The sequence below is a fragment of the Condylura cristata genome, unplaced genomic scaffold (genome assembly GCF_000260355.1).
Source record: "Condylura cristata isolate star-nosed mole 26May11 unplaced genomic scaffold, ConCri1.0 scaffold00015, whole genome shotgun sequence".
NCBI classification, from domain to species: domain Eukaryota; kingdom Metazoa; phylum Chordata; class Mammalia; order Eulipotyphla; family Talpidae; genus Condylura; species Condylura cristata.
In genome coordinates, this window is record NW_004567116.1 from 34,539,801 (window position 1) to 34,555,965 (window position 16,165).

Below are 16,165 nucleotides of genomic sequence, written 5' to 3' on the forward strand. Positions count from 1 at the left end.
GGGCGGGTCAGGAGAGGTCTGCCACACCATGTGGTCACCTCCGGGGCAGGCGGGAATTGAACTCATGCGGAAGCGGCTTTAGATTTTCAGTGCTTTAACCCGCTGCACCACCAGGGAGGGCCATGATTTATATTTTAATGAATTTTATTCTTTATAAATCCAGACTATGGAAATATGGCTATATATTAAATGCACTACTCAGAAATTAAAGCTGCCCTTTGAAATTCCCACCCCAAAGTAAAGATAAATAGCTACACATGATGATAAGTGGACATTTGTCTTTAGTATGTGTTAAAGTATACATAGTCTCCTCATCAAATTGTGTGAATGTGGTTTCCAGACCTGATTCCCTAAAAGGTGAAATCTGTTCTGTTTTCTCATGGTCATCCTTGTTTCAGAATCAAGCCTAGACCTATGGTGGGTACCATTTTTCTAAAACAATGATGTAAAGTAAAATACAGCCTTTATTACCCTATTCATAACCTCTAGATTAGTAACTTGTGGACTTGCATACACATTTCATATATCTGAAAAAAATTATCAGATCTCTCTAAGACTCTTAGAGTATTTTATTTTATTCCATAAGTCAAGAGCAATTTATACTACTTGATAATCAGATTGCTGTGAAAATTAAATGGAGAAACACAGTTGTTTTATATCCAGACTCTAACATTCAAACACTGGTACTACATCTTTCTTTCACCATGATTTTGAGTAATTTCTAATGCCATTGTGCTCCAGGTGACTGATCTGTAATATAGAGATAATAGTAAGAATTAATAGAATATTTGTAAGGAATAACACAATATGTGAAATGTATTTAGAATAGTGCCTTAAAATTATATGACTTTCTCTGTCACAGAAAATTATATTCTAGATATCTACTGTTTTAAGTAATAAGTACTTAGCATATTGTTTGGTGAATAAACATAGCATTTGGCACCTGTAGGTGTTCAAAATTAGTGATAGTTTTTACCATCACTATTACGAATCAATGTATATTTACACATTGGTTTGTAAGTGTCCAAAAGTGAGAGTTAGCAGAAATATGATTTTAATATAAGCAGTCAGTTAAGCAGAATTTGGTAGGTCCTAGCTGTGATATTGATAAAAAAAATTTTACAGATCTACTGCGTTTGGAGGAATGGATACTAGGAATATCTTCTGACAGTTGCCTTTCTCAGTGCATCTTTGACATCTTTGTTCCTCAGACTGTAAATAAGGGGATTCAGCATGGGGATCAGCACTGTGTAGAACAGAGATATCACTTTGTTCTGTTCAGTTGAGTAGCTGGATTTGGGTAAGACGTATATGAAGGTGATGGTCCCATAGTAGAGAGTGACTGCTGTGAGGTGGGAGGTGCAGGTGGAGAAGGCCTTGTGTCGACCTTCTGTGGAGCGCATCTTCAGGATGGTGGTGAGGATGAAGACATAAGAGAGAACCATGACAAACAGTGTAATCATAAGGATGGACCCAGACGTGATGGAAGGGATGATTTGAATCATGGAGACATCAGAACAGGAAAGTTTCAATAAAGGGGCAAAATCACAGAAAAAGTGGTCTATCTCATTTGGGCCACAGAAAGACAGCTGTAGTAAACAACTACCAAATGTCCAAGAATTCAAACACCCGCCTATGTAGGAAACTCCCACTAAAAGGCTACAGATGCGAGGAGACATGTAGGAAGAGTAGAGCAGGGGCAAGCAGATGGCCACATAGCGGTCATAGGCCATGGCAGCCAGCAGGAAGCAATCGACTGACCCGAACATGACCATAGAACAAAGCTGGACCTCACAGCCAGCAACAGGGAGGGCTGTTCTATGTCTGAGTAACCCTATGAGCATGACAGGCACTACTGATGTGGAACACCCAATGTCAACAAAAGCCAAATGACTGAGGAAGAAATACATTGGGGTGTGAAGCTGGGAACAGGTTCTTATTAATGTGATTATGCTGATGTTGCCAGCTAAGATAACAATATAGATTGCTAGAAATATCACAAAGAAGATGACACAAAGCATAGGATCCTTTGTTAGCCCCAAAAGGTTGAACTCTGTGACTCTGGTGGTGTGATTTCCAACCTCCATCCCCTATGTGAGTTGCTCCTGTTGAAAGAAATGTGAATATTCATTTGTTTTATGCTTTTTTTCCCTGCACATTGCTGGTTTTCTTGGTTATTTCTGGACCCATTTGGTGATTTCTTTCTCTGACCAGCCTGTAAACACAGGATTTTTAAAATTTTTCTTCTTTGCACATAAGGAGACTGATTCAATCTCCAGCCCTGTGATTTTAGTTATATTCTTTTATTCATCTAATATTTATTTTAGAACATTCTCCATCCCTGACTCATTGAAAGTCTTTTTCTCAAGATCCAGATTTATGGTTTTTATTACCTGTTGGGTGTCTCCGGAAATCCCACTCAGGTGGCACACCTAGGCTCCTCCATATCATATTCCTTCTAACCTTGGATCATGCTCCCACATCTATTATCTGCAGAATGACACCACCATCTGTGCAATCTCTCAGGTGGTAATTGTGGGAGCCATCCCAGTCTTCTTCCTAGTGGTATCATAGCTAATAAGATCCCCTTGATTCCATCTACACTTTAGCTCCCAATTCATTTCTTCATATCCTCATTTCCATTCCTAGTGGCCCTACTTTAGTCTATGCTGGTCATTTTTCTTCTTCAGTTTTTGAAATCTGTTTATTCTGCCTTACCTCTTGTCCTCCTGTAGTTCACAATATGTCTTCCTAAGTGAACTCTTGCCATGGTAAAAATAGATGATGCCGGCCCTCCCTGGTGCAGTGGGTTAGGATGCAGCACTGCAAGCTAGCTGCAGCCACTTCTGTGTGAGTTCGATCTCCGGCCCTGGAGGTGACCCATATAGCGCAGCAGACCTCTCCTGTCTTGCCCGCTGCTCCGCTCAGCAGTGTACTTTGTCGATCTGCCTTTTCTGCTCCCTACTCTGTCTTTGGTGAAGCCTCTCACCACACCTGCACCTCTGGCCTGTACCTCAGTTCTGTATGCATAAATAAAATTTAAAAATCTTAAAAAAAAAAAAATAGGTGACTCCAATGGAGTCTTCTAAGTCTTTTTCTTTCTCATGCCTTCAAAACACCTCTTTATCACAGCATATTGCACTCTCAGATACAGTCCTGGCATACAACACTTTCCCTTTCTAGGGCTTTTCTTTCAACCTGCACTGATTCAACCATCCTGAACTATTTAGAGACCTTTGAGTTCACCCCATGTTATTCTAATTTACCCTATTCTTTCCAGTTCCACATTTTTCCTCCCGGTTAAATGGCTTCTACCGCCCACTATTGTTAGCTTGGATAGTTTTTACTTATCTTTCAAGATTAATTTCGTCTGAAAGCATTATATGACATGTTAAGAGTTAGGTAACTTTCCTCTGTGTTGCTTTGAAGATGTATAGATTGTGATTGTTTACACTAGGCCATGTTTTTCTGCGTTCTTGCTTATATTGCACTTTCCCCCATTTCGTAGATATTCTCTGCAACAACTGTATGCTTTACTACATATGCTAGTTCTAGTTCTTGAGAATAAAATGTGTGAAAGAAGAGTTTTTTCAGTGAATTAATACCTACCTGCTGTGATGAACAACAGTGCAAATCAGAGATTTATGTCCAGAGAAACTATGTCTGGGTGGGCATAAGGCAAGGAAGATGTGATTAGTGCACAGAAATTTGTAATAGTAGTATAAATAATTCAGTAACTTATTTTTGTTTCTATAGAAAAATTATATAACCATATTAGAAAAAAGTATTTCAAAATATGAAACATTTCTCTCAAATCTGACTTCCATCACACGTCAACTATTAACAAATTTAGTAACTTTTTTCCTTCTTATATATTTAATACAACATTTTAACATTGTAGATAAATTTAATACTGCTATTTTTACTTTGCATTTCATAAGAATTTTATCACAGTTAATTCTTCACAAACATAATCCTTGAATACTGTATTATATTGCATTGAGTTACTAGACCTTAGTTCAATTATTCAATACTTTTTGACATTTAACTGTGCAAATATTTTACTATCACAATATCAATACCACATATTAGATTAAGCATCAGGGGATAACATCGCAAACTATGATATACTTTTAAAATGTCGTCTCATTCATGCTTGCCCTTTAGGGTCCAGGATTCTGACCCTCAAATAGTCCTCTTTATGCATGGGGCTCTTTTGATAACACTGTGGTCTCTTTCAATCTGAGTACCAGGTAGTTGCCTCATTTGCTTCCCCAACTTTCAGGTACAGAGTTTATAAGTGGCTTTGGCTCATTGAGACCATCTACACTGCCCCTCGGAATCCAGGCAGCCTGGTTTGGAGCCCAGAGCACCTGCAGGGCATCTCTTATTGAGGCCACATTTCCCACAGGGGACAAGAGTTGAAGTTGATGAAAGTATTTTATTTTCAATTTCTATTTGAACCCATAAAAATACAAATCATGTTTCAAAAAAATCTATAAATATTGCACTCACTATTCAAAGCCAGAAGTGTTGATACTGAATTCCAAAGAGAGCTTTCTAAAGCCGGTCTTCTATGTCAGTTTAATGGACTGTTGTAGACTGAGTGCTTCATGATATGACCCATCGAATGAACCCCTAGACCAAGGAATGTAGCTTCATGCATGCTGCCAGGAAGCGTGTGGGCGGCTTTGTGTGTGCAGTGGGAGGTGGCTTCCATGGCACTAGTAGAAAATGACAAGTTCCCTTGGGCTGTCATTGTTTACCCCTTTGAGGAAAAGTTTCTTGGATTTGCTGTTCAACAAGGACTTTGGAGACAGGTGACTCATTAGGGCCAGGTTGTCTTCCCAAAGGGGAATGAATCTATTCCACGGTGTCCTTTGGAATTCCTTCTCTCTTGTTTAATGAAAACAAAGGTGAGATCTTGCTTTCCTAGGAACAATTCAGCATTCAGAACAATGAGACAATGAACTCATTGTGAATAGTAAGAGGATGGCAGACTTTCTAATTAAGTTAAAAATAATCTTTTACTTATATTGGAAAAGGACATTGAATTGAAGGAGAAAATAGTAAGCAGGGAAATTATTACTTGGACCTAGTGATTACCAAGGTGTACAAAAGTGGTAACATTAAAAAAAATCTTCTAGAATTTAGTATTTTTGGGATTATCCAATATATGCATCTTGAACTCTTTTCTTTCTACCCTTTAACAGAATAATTCTGAGGTAACTGCACCCTCATTCTATTCAAGCAACAGCTAATACCCAAGAACATTCAATATCCTACATCCTTTCACCTGTTTCTAGGTGTTACCACAGGTATCTTTCATTCCTACTGCTCTTTTGCCAAACTCAAGTAAGCCAAGGCATCTCAGAGTGGTTTATTTTGCTATAACAAAAATTCATCACTTTCCACCCTAAAGTGTTACTTAGGGCTGAACTCCTTTACTTTGTGCACCATTCTTTTTTGTCCCATACCCTCCCTAGGACTGTCTGCTCTCCCACGTTGAAACATGTTCTTCATCCTAAAACCATCAAAATGTTTTTGGAAATACATACACCCCCAACTCATCAGTGTTATTTTAAAGTGCTTAAATTATTATACAGAAGAAAAGAGGATTGCAGCACCGAAATATAAGGGAGCTCTTCCCAAGTCTCCATACCTGCATTTGTCAGTAGGCCCAGATCCTATTCACTCTTTCTGCAACATTCATTTAAATTGTTAGTCTTTTAGACAGTTCAGTCCTTCGTAAACCTTGAGAAGTTGAGTGTAAACCCACCTTTCATTTAATCACTGTTTTATTCAACCTGTCGGTTAAACTGAGCCCTTGCTCCTCTTAACACCAAAACTAAACAAAAAAGTCCAATCAATAGAAATTATCACATAATATCATCAGTATTATTTTGAAACAATGTAGAAACTGCTTAAAAAATATGGAATGACCTACCTTTTATGTAAGGGAGTTCTCAGGGTAGGGAACATAAATAGAGGTACAACTGCTAAAAATAAAACAGAATGTTTGTAAGGATCCTGTAAAACAGACCAGGCACTTACATAAAGAACGGTTGGAATGGGAAGTTGGCTGGAGGTGAGGTGTGGAGGTGAGGTGTAGAGACTGTGAGGTCAGGGATCTTGTTCCATCTCTGTAGGTAGAGATGGTCATAGGGAGAACGGCACAGAGTAACATATAAACAAGCAGAAACAAAGAATAGTCCAGTGTTACTCAAAGTATAATCTGTGGGTTGCTGCTAACTGATAAGCTGTGTATTTTTTTAACCTTTGATGCATAAATGCTGTTATACAATCTGAGTGAGATTTTGTAGGTATGTTGAAACTAAGAGCAATAACAACTAAATTTATGCGTTTGTTTTTCTCACTTATTTTTAGTAGTTCTAGTTTTTTGAATACAGTTCTAAGTTTACAATGTATGAAAACATGGTCTTTCATGTAATAGCTTGAAAAACACTGTATCTTCTGCAGAATGCCAATGTTAATTTAACAAACACAAATTATAAAATATAAAGAGGACTCAAAGATAATTTACTAATGATGACATTAGTAACAAAAAAGCACATTAAAAGATCTTCAAAATTATTAGCCTTTATAAAAAAAATTAAAATCATGATGAGATGTCATTATGCATTTCTTAGAATGGCTAAAACAAACAAAGACCATGAAAAACCAATGCTGGCAGGGATGCAGAGAAACTGAATCATGAGTACATTGCTGGTAAGAATGTACATGATATGAGTATTCAGGAAAAAGTTTAGAATGTGTTATAAATATACTGTTACATATACACTTAGCATAGGCCAAATAATTACCCTCTTGGATAATTGTGATAATTTTAATTTTCACTCAAAAATTTGTACACAAGTGTTCATAAAGGTTTTATGTGTAATAATTACCCAAATATTCCATATGGTAGTAAGGAATATATTTGTGCAAAGGAATCATAATGATCAATTTAAAACAATGATAGATCTCACGTAAATATACAAAATGAAAAGAGCCAATATCAAAGAGTCACATACTGTTTCTATAGGAATCTATAGAAACAGATTCTGTTTGTATAGGAACCTTGGCATGACAAATTTATAGTGAAAAATCACTGGTTTCCAAGGCTTAGGTAGATGGGAATGTTTTCCTCAAAAGGGATAAGACAAGGAAGTCTCTCTGTAGTGATGAAATAGCTTTACGTATCCAATGTGGTGTGCAGTAATTGAATCTAACTGTGTTATAAAATTTCATAAACTATACTGTACGTATGTATACAGATAGAAAGACTGAGAACAAATATGAAAAATTGAAGCAAGACATTATGTACATAGAAATGAAGACAGAATTCTCATCAGAGCTATAAATTTGAGAAGACAGTAGAACAATATCTTTAAAATTCTACAAAAACTTGAGCAAAAATGTATGACATTTATTTGGAACTACAAAAGACTGCCCCCCAAACAAAAGCATTCCTGTAATAAAGGAACTACAATGGAAACTAGAAGATACACACCCTTCAATTTCAAACCACAGAGATAGTAATGAAAAGCATGCTACAGGACTTAAAACTGACAAGAATTGAGAACCTGGAAAAAACCTACATCTTCATGGAGAACTAATGTATGACAAAGGAACCACAAATAAATGTAGAACTAGGAACATTCTTTCAATAAATGATGTTAGGAAAATTGAAGTCATGTATGAATAAATGAAAATAGACACAATAGTCCCCCAAGTTTAGAACAGTACCCAGAATATGACAAAACTCAATATAATTTTTAATTAAATCAGTGAATGAAATGATAAATTCCCTGGTAGTATTTCCAGGGAGATAGTTGATAGTATTATGTGGAATATACAACATGCGCAAACTTCTTAATAGTTGAATGGAGGATTAGTGGTGTTTATAATTCAGTTTCCTAGAGAGGGGTAACATTGTACTTCTATTACCTTCCCAACACTACAGGGACAAGTGCAATAAAGTGTAGGACAAAAGTTTTGACTGTATGAATATATAACTGGCAATGATGATTAAGGCTTAAAATTAGTCTCTGAGGAGAAAAGAATATGAGACAAAATCAAGCCTAATGTTTAGGCATTTTGTAAAAAGTTTGAATGTGAGGTTCTGGTATCCAAGATAGACCATCAAAAGTACATGCCCTACCTTATAAAATTTTTAAAAAAGATTTATTTATTTATGCATACAGAACTAGGGTACAAGCCAGAGGTGCAGGGGTGGTGAGAGGACTCACCAGAGACAGAGTGGGGAGCAGAACAGGCCAACTGATGAGGTACACTGTTGAGGGGAGTAGTGGGCGGGTCAGGAGAGGTCTGCTGCACCATGTGGGTCACCTCCGGGGCGGGGATTGAATTCATGCTGAAGTGGCTTTAACTTCTTAGTGCTATGCTTTAACCCACTGTGCCACCAGAGAGGGCCCTAGAATTTTTTTTTTAATGGATACAATTTTTCTCACTTCATTCAAGCAAGGTATTTCTTGTGTTAAAACAAAAAAAAAAAAAAAAGAAAGAAAGAAAGAATTAGGATGAGTAATTCCAGAAAAGGAATTTTTTTTTTTTCCCAGACAGAACTGAGTACATCAAGAGGAATGCAGAACTTTTTGGGAAATTGACTAGCTTGTCTGAAGCAATAAGAGTAGATAGTAGATATTCGACTTAATGGCACATTAGCTAAAGATAGTAACAATGGTGAAAGAAATTGAAGGCCAAGACGAACAGAGGTAAATAGGAGCTATAGGTCAACATCACAATAGCAGTGAAGGAACTAGAGATACGATGAAAGGGACTTTTCTCTTGTAGCAAGCTCTTCTACAGAAGAGCTGCCTGTGAGAAAGAAACCGTGGTGCTCATGTTAGTCTCCTTCTGCTCATCCTCTTCTGATGTTTCCCCAGGCAATACTTTCTGGTAACACACCATTCCCTTGGCTACTGTATAGGGCTGAAAAGACCTGGGAAGTTTGGCAAATTTTCAGAATTGTAAAAAGTATGTTTACAGAAAGTAAAATATCCCTGAGGAATTGTCTACATCCCACAATGTATTTTTAAGAAGTTGAGTTTTGATCATTTCAACTGCTAGTTAGAAGAGTAAGTGGAAACATCATTAAAAAGTCCCTATGGCATATCAGGGTTTAAGAACCTGTGGCTAACACATTGGGTGATAGGTCCACAGCGCACAAGGCCCCTGTTATCTAAGTGACAATCTCAAGATAACGATTCATGAAGGATGAAGACTTAACTAAAATCTTCATGGTCCTGAGCTCCCTCTGTAAGGAGTGGAGATGATATGACATTTGATGTTACAGAAGAATACTAGTAAAGGGGACTCTTCACAAGTATTCAGAGGAAATTGCCTAAAATTTATTAGTGATTCCTGATATACTTGAAATCAAAGGGAAAAAAAGGTGGAAAGCTAAACCTGAATTGTAAGATTGTAAATTCTTCTTCCAGCATGATGCCTCATGGATTTAAGAGACTAGATGATCTTCCTTCTGTAGAAGGTGGGGATTTTAGTTTTCTTCTCATTCAAATGAATATTATTTTATATGTTTTTAGTGACCAAATACCTGTTGTTAATAAACCACTATAAAAGATTAAAGGATATATAAGCACAGATTATCTAAAAAGTAATATTATTAGCATTCTGTACTCTTAATATAGATGTTACCCATAAAACTGTATGGAGAATAGAAAAATGTTCTCTTTAGAGGTGAATAAAAGGCAAAAGTTGTGGAGGAAAGTAGTGTTGAGAGGTTGTAATTAAACCATGATAGTCTTGACGGAAGATGGCCCCCCAAGATGAGTCCCTATCTCAGGATCTGGGTAATAACTGTGCCCAGTGCCTGCACTGCTCTCTCCCTGATCCGTACGTGTTGGTTTTCATTGCCATTCCATTCTCCACTTAAATGTGTCACTTCCCAGAAAGAGTTTTCCCAATTCTATGAACAGACATAGTCATTCCCCACAGAACAGAGGTACCATGTATCTGGTCCATGTAGTGTTTCTGTAGCTGGCACATCACACTCTTTTAGTCATTAATTCATGGGTTTGACTTTCACTTCCCAACACCATACTTTGGTTCCATCATTTGTAAAATCAGAATGAAAACTTCTACCACCTGACATGGAACAGCACTGTCTACCCCAACCTGTGCCTGGTACATTATAGGTGAATAAATAGATGCTGGTTTCTGACCTATTTCATCTTGTATTCTTGGCCCATAGCTACAGTACCAATAGAAAGCAGGAAACCTTTTGTTTTGTTGTCTCTTTTTTGGTTTTAATCTCTGGGAATCCTATACAATATTTTCCAGTTAGTGTTTCTTTCTGTCTTTTACACACTCCTTCACTACCTACCACTAATCTCTTACTGTTTTTCTGTCTGAAGGTATGATAACTGAAGGTATCAATTGAAGATAAGGTGACACAAGGTAAAATCAAAATTCTATGCAATATATCATATCGCTTTTATGTCCTTATCTCCTACAGAATTAAATGTTCAATGAGATGAACAATTAAAATAGAAGTATGATTTACTGGGTAGATCTGAAGAATGTATATTGATTTGACTCAATTTATGCTTCATAGCAAGCAACAAAGTATAGCTGCTAGACACTATCTGGGAGATTCAGCTAAAAATACAAAATTGGTTAGTACATAATGATTGGAAGGTCATTCTAGAGTGAGACCATATCTTCAAAATCATGTTGATTCCAAGTTAGTCCACCATATTAGAAATCTGGAATAGGAGTTCAATGAGAAGTTAACAACAGACAACATTGGTGTTTTAAAACCCAATGACACTGGACTGAGACTTTATTACTGTGTTTGGAACCCAGTGAAAGTAGATCTAAATTAACTTATGTGGTCCAGCATTGCCACAATTAACATGTTGGGAACAACTTCATAGTGGTGGACTGATGAAAACAGAATTAAATTCATGGCAAGAAAAGTTAAAGTTTTGTCTGTTTGGCAGTAGCACATACCAAGTTATATTTGGGTGGTGCTTGACCATTTTCCAAAGAAAGTTCTTGTGACAGGAAGCCTCAGTGACCCTGCTGTGGCATGGCCACTGGAAGAGGAAGAGGGCAAAGGAATTCACAAGAAAGAAAAAAGAGAGGAGTCCATGAAGTTGTATAAGTAGCTGAATAAGTAGCTGTGGAGACTGAGTTAAAAGTCCATCCTCAAAAGGACACCAGCATCTTGGAATATTTTAGCTGGAGGTTTGGCTTATCCATAGGTAGCAAATGCTGGATCATGGCTTGAGCGAGCTGTTCACTTGTGATCCTAACCCTCTGTGAAAAAATAACAACAGGGGCCATTAATAGAGGGCCTTTTTAGCCATTTATATGATACTATCATCATTCTAACTTTTAACTCATTGATTTTCCATTGAGGTATAACTGACATATAACATGAATTTAGCTTCAGGTGTACAATATAATGATGCAATATCCTTGTATATTGTAAAGTGATCACTATAATGTGTCTAGTTAACATCTGTCACCTATATAGTTATAAAGACTTTTTGTGAACTACTATTTTATCAATTTTAAAACACACAGTACTGTATTATTAACTGCAATCATCATGCTGTTCTTTACTTTCCAAGACTTATTTTATAATATGTAGTTTGTTGTTTGTAACACCTTCACCCATTTCCCCCATCTTTTGTTTTCTTTGTGAATAAACTTTGTTGTTTTTAGATTTCACATGTAAGTGAGATCATTCAGTAATTGTCTTTCCTGGTCTGACTTAGTTCACATAGTAGAATGCTTCCTATTCATGAATATTGTAGATAGCACAAAATCCAGTTTTCTCATGGCTAGAAGTAGTATACCAAGTATGTTTGTACATTTTATCCATTCACCCTTTGATGGACACTGAGGTCAATACTTTTGTGACCATTGTAAATAATGCTGCAATGAGGATAAGAGGTACAAATCTTTATAGTTAGTGTTAATTTGATTTTTTTATTAAAACTACAAAATGGAAATGCAGGATCACATGGTAGTTATATTTATGATATTTTGAGAAAGTGATTTTTGGAAAATTGCACTTATCTTCCTAATTTATTGAAAGTGCTAACATTTTTTTCTTAAATTTAAAAGTGGTTCAACTATCTTATTTTATTTATTATTTATTTATTCAATCAAATTTTACTAAGAACTCTTACATGCTAGTTATCATTAGATCACACACACAAATTTTTTTCAATGAAACACCAAATTTCCACTAGGCAAAAACAATAATTTATTCCTATTTCCTTCTTATATGCAGGTCCTGATTAGAAAATATACAGGACCTTCCCTGGTGGCACAATAGGTAACATGCATCAATATAAAGCTACCTACAGCCACTGCAGCACCAGTTTCATGATCTCTGACCAGGAAGGTGATCCACATGGCATGGCAACCTCTCCTAATCTGTCTACTCTTTCCCTCAGCAGTGTATTTCAATCAATCTGCCTGTCCTACTCCCCACTCTGTCTCTGATGAATCCTCTCAAATCCCTGAACCTTTGGCCTGTACCCCAGTTCTTATATTCATAAATAAATATATCTTTAAAAAACTAGAAAATAGACAAGTAATGAACACTTTTAGGTATAAAATCCAAGAAGATAGTTGCAACCCAGTCAATATGTCATTTATACAAATCCCTACTAGAATCAGTCTTATCACTCACTGATGTTTGAACTTTAGTCAGGTGCTTTTAGCTCCCTTTCTCAGACTCTTCTATGAGGAGTTGCCTTCAGCTTGTCCACTTTTGTGGATGCAGACAGATGATGGATCTCCTTGCAACCTCAAAGTCTTAACCTCACAGCCTCTGCTCCTCTGAAAGACCATTACATGAGGCAGAAGATGGGCAATCACACGTCAGTCACCACCTTCCTTCTGTGGGGGTTTTCCAGTTTCCCAGACCTGCAAGTCCTCCTGTTTGTGGTGATTTTATTCTCCCATGTGATCATCCTAGTTGCAAATGTGTCCATCATGGTGGCCATCAAGCTCAGCCACAACCTTCACACCCCCATGTACTTCTTCCTCTGTGGCCTGTCCTTTTCAGAGACGTGCACCACCATGGTAATCATCCCCCGCGAGCTGGCAGACCTGCTGTCAGACAGCAAGACCATTTCTCTTCCTGAGTGCGCCACCCAGATGTTTTTCTTCTTTGGCTTGGCCAGCAACAACTGCTTCACCATGGCGGCCATGTCTTATGACCGCTACACTGCTATTCAGAACCCGCTGCACTACACCACCCGAATGACACCCAAGATCTGCTGCCAGCTCATGGTGGCCTCTTGGATGGTTGGGTTCCTGGTTTCTATGTGGGTCGTCATCACTGTATTTAGTTTGTCTTTCTGTGGCTCCAATGTCATTCAACACTTCTTCTGTGATATCGCTCCTGTGGTCTCCCTTGCTTGTGATTACACTTCCTATCATGAAATGACTATTTTTGTCCTCTCTGCCTTTGTGTTGGTTGGTAGCTTTGTTTTAATTATAATCTCCTATGTGTTCATTGGGTTTGTTGTTATGAAGATGTCTTCTGCACAGGGGAGGTATAGAGCCTTCTCCACTTGCTCCTCCCACCTCACTGTAGTGTCCATACACTATGGATTTGCTGGCTTTGTGTATTTGAGGCATAAGGACAGTAGCTCATTCCGTGAAGACATGCTGATGGCTGTGACATATACAGTAGTGACACCTTTGCTTAACCCCATTGTGTACAGTCTTAGGAACAAAGAAATGCAGACTGCCCTGAGGAAGGTTCTGGAAAAAGCAAATACTTTTTTCACTCAGACAATTAATAAAAGAAACTGAACGGATCAAAATATATGGTGCTAATATGATTTACAAAACAAGATATTCTAATTACTTCACATGATTTAGTCTCACATCTTTCTTACTGCAAAAGTAACTGTAGTTCTAAAAGTGTAAATATTTTAACACACACACATATACAACATGCACATATATACCCACACATGTGAATGCTCTGCACAAATGTATGTTGCAAACATCAAAACTGTTTTGAAACACTTTGTTTTCATAATCTTTGCTTCCTTTGAGGAAGGAAAAAAATAAGCACAACAGAAAAAGAAGAAGAAGGATAGATACTAACAGATCAAGAAAGAGAGAAGGATAGGATAGAGAAAGATCCCTAACATACTTCTTTAAAAGGAAAGTTTAAAAAAACAAATTTAGAATTGAAATAAATTTCAAACAATTTTTGAAAAAACACTTCACCTCTTATTTCAAAGAAATATGTAAACTAGGTTGGAATGGATGAGTTTTTGAAAAAATAAATTTACAAATGTGACTATAAATAAACATTTTTAATAATATAACATAATCCCAAAGTGGTATAGAAAATTCTCTCTTAGAGGTATTCTTCCCATCCCTCAACAAAGAGGTAGGGCAGATGGTTTCCTAATTACCTTACTGAAGTTCTTGGAAACAAATAATTCAAATGTTATTTAAGTCTAGTTACAGCATAATGATATATATTTTGTGATTTATTAAGTCCACAAAAAAACAATGTGGTCTGTATGGGATAATTTGATTAAAATAATCATTTGGGTTGTGCAGAGAATGGAAGCTGTAGTGGTGCATAGGCAGCCAAGGGTACGTCCTCGGAATGAGTGGTATTACCCAGACTGTCGTGGGACTCCGGGACTGATATAAGAGAAAGGGTCAAGGGCTGGTGACAAAGCAAATGAGGAGAAGAAAGTGGATGGTCAGAAGGACACTGAAAGTAGGCCAGTGGGACAATACTTTATAGCTGCAAAATAGTAACATCAGTGAGTGAATAGTTTGGTAATAAAGATGCAGGCATCTTTAGAAACATGGTAAATGATCTAGAAACATGCTAAAAATTAGGAAAGCATGGAGATTGTGTGCTGATGCTTGTAGAATAGGGCAGTATTAAACTGTTTGGGAATTTTGGGTTGTTCCCCTATCTTGGCTACTATAAATAGTGCTGCACTATTTTCAGTATTGAAGATCTGAGGACACCTAAGTGTGCATCAACAAATGACTGGATAAAGAAAGCATGGTACACATACACGATGGAATACTACTCAGCTATAAAAAATGGAATCTTGCCATTTACAACAAATGAATACACATATGAGATAAGCCAGTGGAGAAAGACAAACACCATATGCCTTTATTTATATATGACATATGGAAAACCTTAGCAAATGATTTTACTCAATAAAACACGATGAAAAAGAGGAGAGTCACTTGAGTAAAAGAGGTCAGTTGCACAATAAAGATAGAATTGTCTGTAGTTGTAGAGTAAGTGACATGATCATGTTTTTATGCTGCTGGCCTCTAAAGAGACCATTAGCAGTTGACCCTCATAGAAGTGTGGTGATGTGTCCACTGGCCTGCTAAGGGAGATCTAGAAAAGTCTACCTAGCCAGGAGTCCTAACTTATCAGTCTGAACAGCAGCCTGGATGGCCACATCGTGTTTGTGAGGTTCTGGAATCAGGGTATCATCCAAAGTAAGTACCTTACCCCCAAAAATTTATTTGTAATGACTAAAATTCCTCTTTTAGTTCACTCAAGAAAAGGGTTCTTGTGCTGAACCTTAAAAAATGCAAAGATTTGAATGAGTACATTCAAGAGAAGGGATTTTTCTGACAGAACAGACTATATCATGTGGCTTTTGAAGAATTTAATTGAGAACTTATGATTAAATTTGTCTTGAGTATTGAGAGCTGATATTGGAGATTTGACTTAATGGCACATTAGATAAAATACAGGCGGTGAAAGATAATACAGGACAATTGATAAGAGAAGCAATTGGGAGCCACAGATAAACATCACAATAGAAGTTAAGGAACTAGAGATATGACAAAAGGGACTTTTCTCTTGTAGCAAGCTCTTCTACAGAAGAGCTACCTATGAGAAAAAAACCATGGAGCTCATGTGTGTGTTAGTCTCCTTTCTGCTCATCCTTTTCTGATTCCCCAGGCAATACCTTCTGGTAACACAATGTTCCCCTGGCTACTGTAGGGCTGAGGAGACCTGGGAGAGTTGGCAAATTTTCAGAATTATTAAAAAGAGTATATTTACAGAAAGGAAAATATCCCTCAGGAAATGTCTACATCCTACAATGTATTTTTAACAAGTTGAGTTTTGGTCATT

At 37.1% G+C, this 16,165-nt stretch overlaps 2 protein-coding genes across 2 annotated transcripts; one reads left to right on the top strand and one right to left on the bottom strand.

Annotated features, from left to right (window-relative positions):
- Positions 1–1,151: 1,151 nt before the first annotated feature.
- Positions 1,152–2,087, bottom strand: LOC101619608 (olfactory receptor 491-like). The gene has a single exon (XM_004683087.1). The coding sequence runs from the start codon at positions 2,085–2,087 to the stop codon at positions 1,152–1,154; it is 936 nt and encodes a 311-aa protein (XP_004683144.1).
- Positions 2,088–12,873: 10,786 nt separating this feature from the next.
- LOC101632047 (olfactory receptor 10Z1-like) lies at positions 12,874–13,830 on the top strand. Its single transcript, XM_004683613.1, has one exon. It carries the CDS (start codon positions 12,874–12,876, stop codon positions 13,828–13,830), a length of 957 nt encoding a protein of 318 aa, XP_004683670.1.
- Positions 13,831–16,165: the final 2,335 nt, after the last annotated feature.